This window comes from Adiantum capillus-veneris, chromosome 26, assembly GCF_014529385.1.
Source record: "Adiantum capillus-veneris isolate H3 chromosome 26, ASM1452938v2, whole genome shotgun sequence".
NCBI classification, from domain to species: domain Eukaryota; kingdom Viridiplantae; phylum Streptophyta; class Polypodiopsida; order Polypodiales; family Pteridaceae; genus Adiantum; species Adiantum capillus-veneris.
The window spans coordinates 91,441,947-91,457,504 of record NC_140956.1 but is presented as its reverse complement, the minus strand read 5'-3'; the positions used below and the strand labels follow the sequence as shown (position 1 = coordinate 91,457,504).

The 15,558-nt window shown below is 43.7% G+C and overlaps 1 protein-coding gene across 5 annotated transcripts in view; it reads left to right on the top strand.

Annotated features, from left to right (window-relative positions):
- The window catches only part of LOC147423814 (uncharacterized), a 29,861-nt gene extending 15,981 nt beyond the window's left edge, over positions 1-13,880 (top strand). For 2 of the 5 annotated variants that reach the window (XM_086501835.1, XM_086501834.1), the window contains exons 3-8: positions 8,783-8,935; positions 9,838-9,970; positions 10,208-10,273; positions 10,562-12,043; positions 13,170-13,601; positions 13,699-13,880. In XM_086501835.1, coding sequence (XP_086357961.1) covers positions 8,783-8,935; positions 9,838-9,970; positions 10,208-10,273; positions 10,562-12,043; positions 13,170-13,601; positions 13,699-13,785 — 2,353 coding nt within the window. In that variant the 3' untranslated portion in view covers positions 13,786-13,880. Of the gene's footprint in view, positions 1-8,175; positions 8,555-8,782; positions 8,936-9,837; positions 9,971-10,207; positions 10,274-10,561; positions 12,044-13,169; positions 13,602-13,698 lie in introns of those variants that run through there. The other 3 variants (XM_086501832.1, XM_086501833.1, XM_086501836.1) reach the window with 3 other exon arrangements.
- The last annotated feature ends 1,678 nt before the right edge of the window (positions 13,881-15,558 follow it).

Genomic DNA, 15,558 nt, shown 5'->3' with positions numbered 1-15,558 from the left:
TTTAAGAGATTAAAAGCTGAAATCTCTTTCTGTGTCCATCTAAAGGTGACTGCCTTCTTTTGAAGAGCATGTAAAGGTGAAGCAATCTCAGCAAAATTTCGGATAAACCTTCTGTAATAGGAGCATAGTCCCAAAAGGCTTCGGATATCATGCACCGTCCTCAAATTTGGCCATGACTTGATCGCTTCAACTTTTGCAGGATCCATTCTGACACCATCATTTGAGACAATGTGTCCCAGAAAGTGAATCTCTTCCAGAAAAAACTCAATTTTCTTTGCATTGATGAGCAACCTATGACTGCGTAGCTCTTTGAACACAATGGCCAAGTGATATGCCTATGCTCCTCTTCATTCCTTGAGTAGACTATCATGTCATCAAAGAATGTACCAACAAACTGCTGGTGTGGACGGAAAATTCTGTCCATCATCCTATTGAACGTAGCAGGAGCATTTGTGAGACCAAAGGGCATCACTAAAAATTCATAAAGGCCAAACATCGTTCTAAAAGCAGTCTTGTGCACATCCTCTGATCTAATGCGGATCTGATGGTACCCACTCTTTACATCTATCCTGCTAAACATAGCTGCTCCTTCTAATTTGTCCATAATATCATCAATTCTAGGTATAGGGAACCTATTCTTGATGGTATTCTTGTTCAGTGCACGGTAGTCGATGCACATACGCCATGAGCCATCCTTTTTCTGCACCAACAACACTGGGGAACAGAATGGAGATGAATTGGGCTGAATCAGCCCCTTTTCTAACAACTCCTGTACTTGGCCCATTATCTCTTTCTGCTGAGCTGCACTAACCCTGTACGGAGGCTTATTTGGTGGGCTACTGTCTGGCACCAAATCTATCGCATGGTCCTCGGGTCTCTCTGGCGGTAATTGAGACGGTAATGAATCGGAAAAACAGTCACTATATTGTTGTAAAAACATTGACCTTTCTTTATCTAGCACAGATAAATTTGATTCATCACAATCTGACACTTCACGTGCAAAAACCAAGTACGCAGAAAGATTCTTTTTCATTACAGAAGTAATAGCAGAAGCTGATACAGTAGGAATAGACTCCCCTTTAAGCTTTACATCCATAATGTGAGTCTTTCCCCTGCTCTATACAGTGATCTTTTTGTTGTAGGCATCCAAGATTCCCTGTACACGAAACAACCAAGGAATACCTAACAACACATCACATCCGTCCAGTGGCATGATGTAAAATTCTTCAGCATCTACATAGGACTGGATATGTAGACGCAACTTTCCAATGATGGGCGTCACAGCCTCTGTATGGCCAGGACATGCCAAACCTGCCTCTGCTGTATACCCCATCTCTTCAGCTCTGATTCCCAACTTTGAAGCCAATTCTGGGGAAATGAAGTTGGCTTTGGCACCTGGATCAAAGAAGATAAGCACTGTTTGATCCCTGACCTTTCCCCATGATCTGCAAAGCTCACTTGCATCTGAATTTGGCTTGTCGCCCACCATATCTGGCACGAGACCAGCCATGGGCTTCTTTCCTTTCTTGTCTTCCTTGTCTTCAGAATCAGTTGGCCTTTTCTTTGTAGGACAGTTGTAAGCAATGTGGCCAGGCTGCTCACATATAAAGCATTTGTTCTTTGTCCTCAGGACCTTCTTTTGCTCTTCTGACTTGCGAGGAAAACGTCTTTTCCATTTCTTTGCTGGTCCTTTTTCTGATTCAGCTGTAGCTTTGTCTTTCCCTGCGTTGGCCGACTCCTGAGTCCCTTTAGGAGCCTCATTGGGAATGTGCTTCTTGGCTGAATTTTTCTTGCTTGATCCTGCCTTGACGCCAGTGTTAAATTCACAATCTTCTCCCTTGAGCAAACCATTGCCAGTGTTTGCTACCTCGATGAGCTGCGCCAGGGTAGTGACTTTTGTCTTTGTGCAGTATTTTCTCAATCCTTTGGGTAGGCCACAACAGTATTTTTCAATCTGTTCTGTCAATGGCACAAACCTATAGGAAGTTACTGGAAGTAGAGATTTCCAAAACTTCCGATTGTAATCATCCAGATTTCTGCAAGTAGCAGCATTTAGCTGGTGCCATTCTGTCATGACATCTGCTTCAAAGTCATTAGATAACCATGCTGCTGCAAAAATCTGCTTAAAGTAAATCCATGTGGACGGAGCTTTCCCTTGAAGCAATAAACTTGTCCACCATTGTCCCGCATTCCCTGTCAAGAAAGTGGCTGCCTTGCGGACCTTTGAAGCCTCTGTAAAGTTTCCCCCTGCGTAGGCCTTGTCAAACTGCTGGAGGAATGAGAGAGCCTTCTTCCTGTCATCAAACCCTGTAAAGGTCGTGAATGACACACCTTTGCCACCTTCTTTGTACGGAGTTGGCCTCTCCAGCGGCGTTAAGTTGTCATATGGAAGTGACTGAAACATGGGAACACTATTAGGGTTCATCTGTGTTCCTTGGCCGCTATTAACTTGACTTGGAAATGCCATATTTGGCTGCTGATTTGTAATTCCAGCCATACCAAAATTTGCTTGTGGCATCCCAAATTGGCCCTGAGTGCTTTGAAATCCTGGTTGCATACCCATGACACTGTACATGGGGTTAGGCATCATCGTTTGAGCACCCCCAAACACTGTTCCTGGCGTGTAAAACTGATTTCCAGGTGCATGATCATCAGCCATGCTCTGGAATACGGATCCACCTCCAAAATAGCCAGGGTGTACTGAAGGTGGTGGGAAGACCTGTTGCATAGCCTGTAGGTTGCTTCCCTGCCCATTAGAACCAGCTATAGGCTGCTGAAAGGTGGCGGGCTGAACTGGTGCAGCTTGAAAGACTGGCATCTCAGCCACATGTACTTGCACCTTAGGCATAGGTTGTGAAGACTGCATGTTCTCCGTCAAGTGTACAGGTGTTTCCATTGACTGTGGGGTATGAATCACCTGTGCTCGAGCCTTAACAGGCTTTTGAATATGATCCAGTGACCCAACTTGCTAAGACGGAACAGGAGGTTGCAGAAAGGCTAAAAACCTCGGGTTCTGCATTACTTGTGTGAACATAGCCACAGCAGTAGCCAACTTGGTCCTGAATATATCATCATCTGTCTGTGGTGGTCTTGAGGACTCACCCACTTCATGTGTCTGTTGACCCTGTGAAGAGGAAACCTCTTCAGTCACATCATCTGGTCTCTCAGCCATAATTGCAATTCCCTGTGTCTTCAAGCCCAAAACTCACTTCTATGGGAAAAAGTGATTTAATCCCGTCGGTGGAACCATGAAACCGGCCTGTTCAATCCAAAAAGGGCGGTAGAGTTTACTTCAAACCTTGATTTAGCTTTCACCCATTATTAGTCGTCTATTTTACCTGTACTTTCAAGACACAACAAAGGGGAGAGGGATAGAGGCTGCTAGAGTGCACCTGTATGAGTAGACCGACACCAGATTGGCCCCTAACTTAGGCGTCCCTTTCGGTATTTCTTTATTGTTCAAAAGAGGGAATAAACCTTGTGGTTCCCTACAAGCTGCCCCGCACAAACTCGGCTGAATTTCCACTGTTCCAGTCCGATTTCGGCAGCATAACTGTACTAGAACCCTTCACAGTCGGTATTCCCACGCATTGACTGACTTTCCCGACGCATATGGGCACTTTGCAAAACCTGGCAAAAATCTGCAGCACGTTGAATTCTCTGTTTTCAGCCCTGAAATTGCGCCAAATCACCTGTACAGCGGTCCCCTTGCGTCCCCGAACCTCCTAGGGGTATTAGGGTCCGTTTAGGGACAAAACCCTAAACCTGCAAAAATACACAGCAGGCTGTAATTCACTGTTTCGGGCTCCGTTTCGTGTGCCGGTCGCATCCGTAGCAAGTCCTCAAGCTCCCGTACCTGTAGGGCTACTTGCCCTTTGAATCGGACGAGATTTCTGGCGTGAAACCTCTCCGAATTCACCTGTACTTGCGGGGGGATTAGCCGCTAGCTAATCCAGTACCTGTGCAAGAGGCTCTTGCCTCGGCAATCGCGCATGAACGCACACAACTGTACATTGGTCAAATGAAGAGCCCACTAGAGGGGCATAACATACTGCCAAAGGGGAGAGAGAGGGTAGTGCGTAGCGTGCAGGGCATCACTCCTGGCACCGCACTGTGCATAAGAGGGAAAGCAAGCACTCCATAGCTCTTAACCTGTGACAAAATTGAAAATGAGGCTCTCCCCTCTTCAAATTCAGCGCCACTTCTTGTTGCATGAGGCAAGTGCACCAGAATGTGCCACTTGGCACATTTACAAGGATTTTCCCGTTTCGGGGTTGCCGCCTAAAAATATCCCAACCGGTTGCCCAGTTGACTTCACGGCAGAGTAAGAAAATGTTCCCCTTGTCATTCCGGAGGTAATGACGTCAACACATTTTCAGGTCCCAAAATAGCAGTTCCCTAAATTTTAGGAGATGTTGCCATTGTATCTTTCTAGGTCATCCGACCCTCTTTGTACACTGCGGCCACATCCAGAACTGAAATGTAGCCTCTGTAGCAAAGGATTCCACTTTGGCTAGTCAATGACCCCACTTGGCTAACCATAGTCCTTGTCCAACCTTAGTGCTCTCTTGCCTTCAGGCGTGGACTCCCTCTGGACAGTTCCACACTAGCTATGCAATGCAGGGCAGTTAGATTTCCCGAGGGGTGTTTCCAAAAAGTGAAAGTAAATAGATAATAAGAAAGAAATCAACAAAAAGGATAGATAGTAGTCACACGTTGGTGACAGATAGTGATGTAGGGGGGTCGACCTACACTCCAGCCTCCTATAGAGCTTACTCCACAAGAGTGGTGCAGTGAGAGAGAGGAGTGTTGGGAGCTCATCTGCGGCCTAACACTCTGGTTCATTCGGCGGGCCCGCTGCTTTCGCATCTTCAAGGCTCGCCAAATACCACCAGCAGAGACTGTTTGGGATCTTTGGCTAGAGCTGATCCATACTCTCAGAGGACAATTCGAGAGACTCTAGGGCAACTTTGACCGCATGTGGGAGCGTAGAGAGTCTTTCCTTAGACTCTGACGCCCTGGGCCTTTTTTCACCATGGTCCAAGGTGTGCTCAGATGGCACTACCATCCACCTATGTGGCTCTTCCCTCCTCCCATCTCTTCATTTAGCCTCATTGTACATATATTGTTTTTTCATTGGGAGAGTCTCCCCCTCATGATTGTTGTAGCCCTCTTTTGTAGAGGTGGTTGTAACCCTATGGGTAGTTTCATTAACTAATAGAAGGATCTTTTTTTGGGGAAACAAAAAGATCTTCAAATGAAGGTAGAAAAAAATTACCAAAGAGGGGAGATCATATTGTCAAACCATGTAGTATGGGTGCTTGGTCTGATGCGAAAGGAAATTGTGTGTCTTTAAGAAAAAAAGAGGTTAGGGAAACATAAAGATGTGAGGAGTTTACAACAATAAACTCTCAAGGTAACAAGGAGTTTTGAATGATAGAACTCAATTGAAGAGGATACAGGACTTCAAAGTTGAGCTTAGTTTAGGAGAGTGTTTTACCTTATGGTTCTTTCCTTTTAGGGGTCCAAGGTTGTTTACAAAGATGTAAACTTTGCTTCAGATGGAGTCAATGTCACATCATCTATAGCATCGGGATCTTGGAGCATATATGTTTCGGGAGTCCACTATGTAAACATTACATATATAACACGTGTAAACAAGTGGTATTTAAATAATTCTTTAGCTTTATATTTTCAAGTATTATATGTATCTCTTACCTATGCATTTTTGTTAAAAAACCATTAAAAAATTAGCCTCATGTATAAAAAATTTCACTTTCTCAATTAAAAAACGCTTTATGTAAGTACTTTTTTTGTAAATGTACCTAATTATAAATCTCTTATTTTGTTCGCACGCGCTATCTTATATATTTTCTAGTGGATGCCCCGGGCATATATGGCATGCACGGATAGGTGCCTAGATCATACTGTGTATGTAGATCACGTGGCTGGAGTCCAAAAGGGACTTGAGGAAGCCTAGATGGCTACAAAGGTGTGTAGCTCGGCACACTGTAGGCTTGGGTCATGTCTATCCAAGTGTGAATGGGTTGGATAAATTATATAAGCATGGAATTCCTATGGTTGGGTGGATAGCAGTGTAATAGGGAATGGGCGGAACGTAGCCCACACGTTCTAAAACGATGTTTCGGACGATCGAGTCATGTTCTCAAAACGGAGTCGAGAACGGAATTGTGTTCCGGAACGGGGGGGGACGGGCAAAAGTAGACATTTGGGGGAAGATTTGGGGCTATTTGGGGGAGGGCAGGTTTGGGGTTGTTTAGGAGTTGATTTGGGACTAAGCTTAATGGAGGTAATTCAAGCCTCGACCATTCCCCCCCTCCCCTCCCCCCCCCTTCCCATTCACATCTCGTTTCCGATCCTCCCGTTCTTGTTCCGGGTAACTATGGTGGATAGTTCTATGTAATGCTCATATGCTTTGGAGAGCTCTTAGAGAGAAATCTCCTCTGAGAGAGTTCATAAGAGAGGCGCCATCGTCATCTATAGCACCTTGTGGGGTCACTATAATAAGAAATACATATCACATGGGTTCAACAATAGCGATTATTTTATTCTATATTTTCTCACATGCTAACATACAGAAAGGTGTTGAAAAAATGATCTTGAAAAAAATTTGCATATTGAATAGGGAAAGGGTCCTGTTTTGGTGAAAATTTTATAGCTAAGGGATTTTATAAATAGTCTACACACACGCGATATATAGGTCTTACATATAGATCAGGTGTGTATGTAGAGCTTAACCTATATAGATCACACTGTGTGTGTAGAGCTCGCTAGTTCAAGATAACGGGATATGCGAGCGGTGCAACTCTGTAGAGGAAGATATTTTTCATTTATGTATTTTTTGCAAGGATAATAAACAAGATTTACACTTTTTGAACCACTTTGCAAGTGGTTCAAAAGTTCTCAAGTGACTTTGCAACATATTATGTTACGGAATTTTATTGGCTTCCCTACCACTCTTTGGGATTTATTTCAATTGAATATTTATGGAATTTCGATTAAAAGGTGTAATAATGTTTTGCCAATAAACAATCAGTCATCAGCGATTGGCTCTATGGTATACTAATGTAGGTTTCTTGAATCTGAGTCGAAGAGCTGCCTACGTAGCTAGACCCTCGTGTGACTTAGCCATTTGGAAAGATATGTCAAAGTTGAAGAAAAAAGGTACACTGAAGATCTCGTGTAGTATGTGGATGCTTCTACACGAACATAATATGGCAGAAGAGGGAGCCCTTTACACGTGTCGAAATCTGCAACATGAAGGCTAAACTACAAAACTGAAAGAAGCCCCTGTTCACACGATAAAGAGGGAGAGAGAAAGAGAAAGAGCAGCCAGCCATACTAGTTTTGTATATGATTGGGAAAGTAAAGTTGTGGGCGTGGCCAAGTCTGTGCTAGTAGAACTAGAAATTTACCAGGAAAAGCATATTAACAAATTTTTTGATGTCCATGTCCAATTGTTTGCAAGAGTTTGGGCAGACCAGAGTTAAAAGGATTCGGTATCTATTTTATGTATTGGATGGAGGTCATTGAGGTAATATGCAAGGAAACAACTTATAGAGGAGAGGAGGAGGAGGAGGATATGTCCATAATATTGGCTACTAGATTGTTATTCACTCAAATGTATTATGCCCTCTCTGGAATGAGGTTCATCTCGTGAAAGTGCAATTTTTTGCTTTTTCTAAAATATATATTCACCCATAATTTCATAATTTTGTTAAGGGAGCCTTGAGTCCTTGACAGTGGAGGTCTTGTTGCATGTCTCAAAGGCTGACTTTGTAAAACGTTTTTGTGAGGTTTTTTAAAGGAAGACCGAATAAATTAAAAGACCCAACCAAAAGAGGGGTTTGGGCTGACATCAGGTGTGAGTAAGCGGAAGGAAAGGGAAAAGCAATGACGCGAGAGTATAACCTGAGTCGGGCAGAGCAGCGCGTGAGGCTGTTTGAGTAAAGGTCCCGGCGGCTTAGCGCAGCGATCTTCCCCGCCTCTTTCAATGGCATCCTCTTGCTCATGTTCTTCGTCTTCTACTTCTCCATATATCAGCTCCACGCCTACACTATATATAAGAAGCCTCTTTTCTGCTCTCTCTCTCTCTCTCTCTCTCTCTCTCTCTCTCTCCATCCACACACAACACCCAGTTAGTCGACACAACCCCTCCAACCTCACCTCATCGACCTATTCACCTTAATGTAGCCGCATCTGATCGCCTGCAAAACCACCCATCACTTATATTCCTCTTCCCATCCCTGCAAACTTTCGAGAACCCATTCTCTCTTTTTTATCCTTTCTGTAGAGCGATTTTTCAATAGCTGCATCACCTCCGCTTGCGTATAATTATATATATGGATCCCTTAATTCAGCAGCTTGAATATTCCCCTGCATTAATTGGTGATAATCAGGGCGAGCGCCCTGTTAGCTTTGAATTCCCATTCTCTGCTCATGAGCAGCTAGAAGCTCAGCAGCTCCTCCAACAGATTGGATGGACCTATTACACATTTTGGAAAGTCGAAGTGCACGCTGATCCACTTCAAGGGTACTAGTCCACCCTTCAATCCAAATTACAGCATGTCAGCACGAATTAAACGAGTCATAATTAACGATATGAAAAGAGTAATTTGGCTCAAATTAAGCTCTAACTAGCAGCTCATGATTAATGCTTGCTGTTAAACAAGTCCGTGTTTAATGTGGATGTTGATGGGAAGTTACAACCGCTTGCATTACTGCTATTGAAGCCATTAATGCCCGTGCCGGCTGTCTGCAGGCTTGCATGGAGTAGAGGAGATGTCAACAAATTACTTGCTGGCACCACATCGGAACATCGTTATCAGCAGATGATGATCAGCGAAGGTTATGAAACGGGGCTTGTCTTGCAGAGGTTTTACCAACAGTGCCACTTGCTACCTCCGGGATTAGGGTACAATACATCTCTGTCTTAATTATTCTTGCAGACTTACAGCAAAGGAAAATGCTGTTGCTGTGGATGAGCATTAGCAACTTTTCACAAAACAAAACAGCGAGGGCACTATTTAAATAGAATGTAGTATTCTAGTAGTGGCAGTGCTTGTTGTACATTTGATGATGGCGAGGAGTCCCTAGGATTAACTCAATATCAACTTGCCTCCACTTTGATGATGGCGAGGAAGGCAGTGTCCTTATTAGGAGTCCCTAGGATTAACTCTATTGATGATGGCGAGGAAGGCCGTGTCCTTATTAGGAGTCCCTAGGATTAACTCAATATCAACTTGCCTCCACTTTGCAGCTTGCACAGTTAAGCAATCTCTGAAGCTCTCTGAAGCTTGCACAGTTAAGCAATCCCACGACAAGAAAGTGCGTGGTGGGGCCTTGCAATTAGCTCTGAAAACCACTCAATGAATTAGTAACATCTCTAAGAGTCAGGCAATTTAGTTGTGCCTGTTGTCTTAATTACATATGCATCTAGTTTATATTGCAATGTGGGCAACAACTGATACACAAGAAGATTCAGAAATTTTCTCAAGTAGGAAAAGGGAGCCTTTTTCAGTGTTTTTCATATAATGCATAACATCAGAAGCTTCTGCCCGGGAGGCACGGCATACCTAGCTAGGTACGATTGGGGGCAGGGGACTGCTGGCCCCCCAATCGTACCTAGCTAGGTATGCCGTGCCTCCCGAGCAGAAGCTCATGATGTTGAGTTAAGTCATAATGTGGGAAGAATCTGTTCAAAACTTCTTGTGAATTTATGTTGTGTAGTGCTCAAGCACTTCCATGTAGCTTGGCTTGTTGATAAGTAGTCTCTCTTAGAAGTAAGTTATGTTTTGATAGTGCATAATTATGCAGGATTGCTGGAAGAGCAACAACAAGCAGGCACTACCAATGGGCTTCTGGAAATGAGCTCTTGCAACAAATAAATGCTCTAAGTCGCTTCAATCATCAACCAGCTCCACTTGCCTTGCAAAATCATGGATTCCAGGTGAGCTTCTAGTAAGTGTTGTTGCACCTATAGTATATGGTAGTGTGAGTACTGGCGGGCGCCCAGTACGCCCCACTTGCCTTGCAAACTCATGGATTCCAGGTGAGCTTCTAGCTGTAAGTGTTGTTGCACCTACAGTATATGGTAGTGTGAGTACTGGCGGGCGCCCAGTACGCCCCTTAGCATTATTGTCTTCATGACTCCTAAAGGGACTTCCATCTCCTGTTGTGTGAGCAGACCATAGTTTGTATACCGATGCTGCAAAAGAATGCTGGAGTCTTGGAGATAGGCACCAGAGAACTGGTAAATGCATGATTTTAAGATTCAAAAGTGGCTAAATTAACATTTATTCTTGCTCTTTAGGATGTCTTGTGAGGTGAGGAAGCTCTAGTTATACTTTTATGTATACACGGTTATTGCCACATCATGAAAGATGCATCATTGGAGAGTCGTTCACGACAACACAAGGAAACTGACATGCTAGCGACATAAACTTTGCTTCAATCTTGATGACTGTCTAATGGTATATCCTAAAATTAGACACAAAATTGAAACTTTAGGTAACTAACCACCTTTTCAACTCCTCAATAGGTTCCAGAGATCAGTGATGGTATGCTATCCCTCTTATTGGAGCTCGCAAATATGATTGGTAACCAGGTCGGTGGCCGAGGGGCGCCGATGCAGTATTTTGGAGAGACAGAGCTGAAGCAGAATACAGCAGCAGGTAATTATGCATCAAACCCAATGCAAGTTATGTATAGAAGTAGAGCTACTGCCAGAGAACCAAGCCTTTCAAGCTCCAGCTATCGCTCAACTTCCTCGCCAAGCTCCTCATCACCTTCTTTGGATCAGCAAATGACCACTGCTTATATGACTGCAATGAGTCCTAGCCCTCATGCTCAGCCTTTTCTTGGTAGCAATGAAGATATGCATATGAGTCCTACCAGCACTCTACAGGCTGCACCAGGGAATATGGTAACTAGCTTTGATCAGCTTGATATTCTCAATCAAACAGACATGAGCTCAAACACATTAATATATGGTAGCTCTGTCTCTATTATGCCAAGTATGAGTCAGGAAGTTTCTAATGTACTGCATGACCCAGCGGCACCGTCTCCTCTTGATCACAATCAACAACTCCCATTTGACAGCCCAACCTTCAGCTACTTCTCATCATCAAGAAATGTGGATGCTGAGACTTCTTGGCCTCCCTTAATGCCTTTTCAGACAGAATGGAAGCCGCAAGAGCCCTTTAGAGATCAAACTCACATATTATGTCACCAGCTTGTTTCTGAATCATCTGGAAGCCAACCTTTTCCAAGGGCACACCAGAATATTGATAATGTAATTCAGCAGAATGTCAGTAATGTAACTGAACAGGTTAAGGATGCAAGAGAGTTAATATCAACAATCCCATCTAAAGAGAAGATAAGTTCCGCGGGTGCAATTGTTACAGACTATGATGTCGGCAGTAGATTTGAAGGCAAGCAAGCAGTACCAATTAATATTGTTCAAAATATAGTTTTGGATGCTGGAGCAATTGGAGCTGATAAAAGTGAAAGCAAGAGAAACTTGATAATGCAAATGCAGGGATCAACAAGTATTGTCAAGCCAGCTGGGCCGGCTCATCACGCTGGTGACATCCCTAGACCGGATCTGTCTCAGAGTAGATTAATAATATTGGGGCCTAATTTCCAGCCATGGAAGTCAACGGTACAGTCTAGAATGAAGATGAGATCAAATATCAATGCAAACAGATACAGTGTGAAGCAAATATTGTGTTTTCACTTGCCCCGGATTCAAAAGATGATGAATGAGCAACAGTCTGCTGCGAGAGCTGCTAATTTTGTGTTGAGGAGGAGAGGATTAGAAGGAACTGCATCATTAATACAATACCCCTTAACTGCAGGGAAAGTGGATTTTACCCGGAGTGAACATGCAGCAGCATGTATTGAGCAGACTAATGAAGCAGCAGCTGCCAACAAGCAGCACATGTTTGCAGAGCGAAATCGCAGACGCAAACTAGTGGACTGCATTTCCCGTCTCCGCTCTCTCGTCCCGAACATTACCAAGGTAATTGACTGGCTCACATAATTGATCAGCTATACCAGGCTTATGCACATGCTATGTAAGCCTTTGATCAAGCCACAATATATATGCAAAAATTACAAGCAGGGTAACTTGCATTTTTTGCATGCAGCTTACCAAATTAAAGCTTAAGTAGGCTTTGATTTATCCCTCCTCAGGCTTGTCCACAGCCTTTTGGTTTTGATTTATCCCTCCTCACACAGCCTTTTGGCTTGTGGACAAGCATCAAAGGTCCCCCGGGCACACACCGTACTGCTCGAAACGCAACTATCATAGGCCGAATGCAAGCATCACAGGCTAATATAAGGCTCGCATTTGTTGCATACCTGTTTTGCCAACAAGCACGTAATATAGACCGCTAATCATCCTCAGCTTTCGCAAGAGCTATTAATTTCAAGGCTTGTGACAGCTATATGCAAAAAAGGAGATATACTGAATTTTGCTTTCAGTATAGGGATTTCGACAAAGCCCAAATAGCCTCTAAACTACACCAAACTTGCAGCTTAGAGGCTATAATCACAAGAAGATTTAGAAATATTCTCATGTAGGAAAATGGAGGAGTCTTTTTCAATGTTATTCATACAATTCAGAACATCATGAGCTTCTGCTCGAGAGGCACCACATACCTAGCTAGGTATGATTGGGGGCAGGGGACCCCCGGCCCCCCCACCGGGCCGGCGGTCCCCTGCCCCCCAATCGTACCTAGCTAGGTATGCGGTGCCTCCCTCACGGAAGCTCATGATGTTGAGGTAAGTCACAATGTGGGAATTATTGTGAGAATTGTCCAAAAAACTTCTTGTGAATTTGACCTTATGAGCAAGCTAAATTGTGCAACAATCATAACCAATGATGCTACCTTAAAGATGCCAATGATACAGCTAGAGCAACAAATATGCTCCTAAAAGCAAGAGGGCACACTGCATGATATTCAAGCTCCATATAATACATTATGCCAGACTAAGTAAGCTCCTCAGTAATACAGTAGGGAATTTGTAATAAAACTTATTTTTTCATCATAATGCAAAGAGAACCCTTAGTACTGTATATATACCCAGACTTGAATTATGAAGAGTTATCTTAACTATTTTCTTGGACGTACACGGAATTGCAGAGAGATAAGATAACGATTCTCGAGCGTACAGTTGAGTATCTCAAAGAAGTCCAAAGCTTTGTCCATGATCTTCAACAACAGAACCATTCATTGCAAAAGAGCATTAATACTAGGGATCTTGGACCTATGGTGGGGAGCTATCACTCTAGTTCACCAAACATAATTGCTACCACAGAAGAATGGCCGGCGAATTCTACTAGCAAATCTTATGCAAGCTGTGAGTTCTATCATTCCTCTCAAGCCAAAGAATTAGTCCAACGGCCTCACTTCGAGCTAGGTTTGAGTATTGAACTCAAAGATGTAGAAGCAAATGCAGCCATCATCAGCATTGTAAGAGCCCTTGCACAAAAGAAACTTCGATGTATTAATCTTAAAGTGGAGCTTGATCGAAGCTCAAACTACTTGATTGCAAAGATCGTGGCACAACCAAAGGTAAAGTTTATTTTTTCTCAGTACTAAGTTCTTGCTTGCTGAGGATCTAAGCGTCTACGTTATAATTCACAATAATTCTAAGATTTCTAACATGCAGGATGGAGAAAGCCACACCCCAACTTTAACAGAGATCCAAGACTTAAAACAATGGTGGACAAATCAGGTTGATCATGTATTCAAATAGAGCCAAATCCTAATACTGGCGCCCGGAATCACAAGTAATACTATGTAAATAGCCCACATTGAATGAGAAATCAGAAAAAAAATAGCTTTCCTATCTGAGCTTTGGCTATCATTCTATGTTTGCTATTGTCAAATATATTTTAGATCGATATGGAGTCACAAGAAGATTTAGAAATTTTCTCATGTAGGAAAAACGAAGTCTTTCTCAGTGTTTTTCATACAATGCATAACATCATGAGCTTCTGCTCGAGAGGCACCGCACACCTAGCTAGGTACGATTGGGGGCAAGGGACCACTGGTCCCCCCACCGGGCCGGCGGTCCCCTGCCCCCAATCGTACCTAGCTAGGTATGCATTGCCTCCCTCACATAAGCTTATGATGTTGAGGTAAGTCAAGATGTGAGAACTGTTGTGAGAATTTGTCCAAAGAGATCTTTAATGCACCAATCTTTTCAAGAAAAAGAAGTAAGTAATAGTATAGAAAAGAGCCAATCTTTTAAGAAAAAGAATCCAGCTAAACCAGCTAAATGGGTCGCCTGTAAATAAAATCTATTAACGGATAATTTTCGCTCGCAATATGGACCTCTCGTCTCCTGCCCTCTCTCGCCCTTCTGCCTCGTGCCCCAACAGGAGAATTTAAAGAGATCTTTAATGCACCAATCTTTCAAAAAAAGAAGTAAGTAATAGTATAGAAAAGAGCCAATCTTTTAAGAAAAAGAATCCAGCTAAACCAGCTAAATGGGTCGCCTGTAAATAAAATCTATTAACGGATAATTTTCGCTCGCAATATGGACCTCTCGTCTCCTGCCCTCTCTCGCCCTTCTGCCTCGTGCCCCCTCCCATGCGCATGATTTTCGCCACTGCCTTGTGCACACAGCTCTGCGCATCTGGTCATCTCCATCTCTTTGTCACTGCAAGCCGTCTGCAACCCTCGCGGACATCGGCCACGACAAGTGTCTACAGCAGCATCGCTTGACTAACATCAGAGAATTCGCGCGCAAGAGGCGCTGCTCTCCCGTCTTGTCCATCATCTCCACCTCAGTGAGGTGTTGAGAGAGAGAGAGAGAGAGAAAGAGAGAGACTAAGCCACCTCGATGAGGTGCTTCGGCCACACAGAGAGAGAGAGAGAGACTCCCTTTTAAGTGCCACTCGGTCGCAAGCATGGGATCAATGGTCCCAAGTGAAAGATCAACCTGGATCATCGATGTGTTGAAACTACACTGGAGATCTTGAGTTTACATTTTTCAAAACTAATCTCGGGATCTCCAATTTAGGTTTTACCGGTCATGCGGGGCCTAATCTCGAAATGCCCATGCTTCTCCAACTGAGATTTGAACCCTCACCATTAACTTGAGAGTCTGGGGCCTTAACCATCACAACTGCGTGCGTTTTCTTGAAATATATGTGTTTTTTCACAAACTTAAACTTAGGGTAAAAGCCCCTACTTAAGGACACTGAAATTGCGCGGACAATTGCTGGAGCGACACTCTGACGACACTAACTGGTAGATGTGCAAGAGATGCAGCCGATCATCCTCTTCCTTGCAAGCTAAGCGGTTTCGCTTTCGGTGGAGGATGGAGGTTTTGCAATAGCAGATCACATTTCCCGATTCAAAACAGGGTGGATAATTGATTTAGTGCACACCCGAGTCATTTACAGGACAGCTACGACTGGTTTGATCCAGCCTCCCTGCCAATAGGAATGCTCCAGCTCGGATTTCCTTGTCCACTAATTCAAACAGAGGCGGACACTTGTTGGGGGGGTGGTATGTTTTA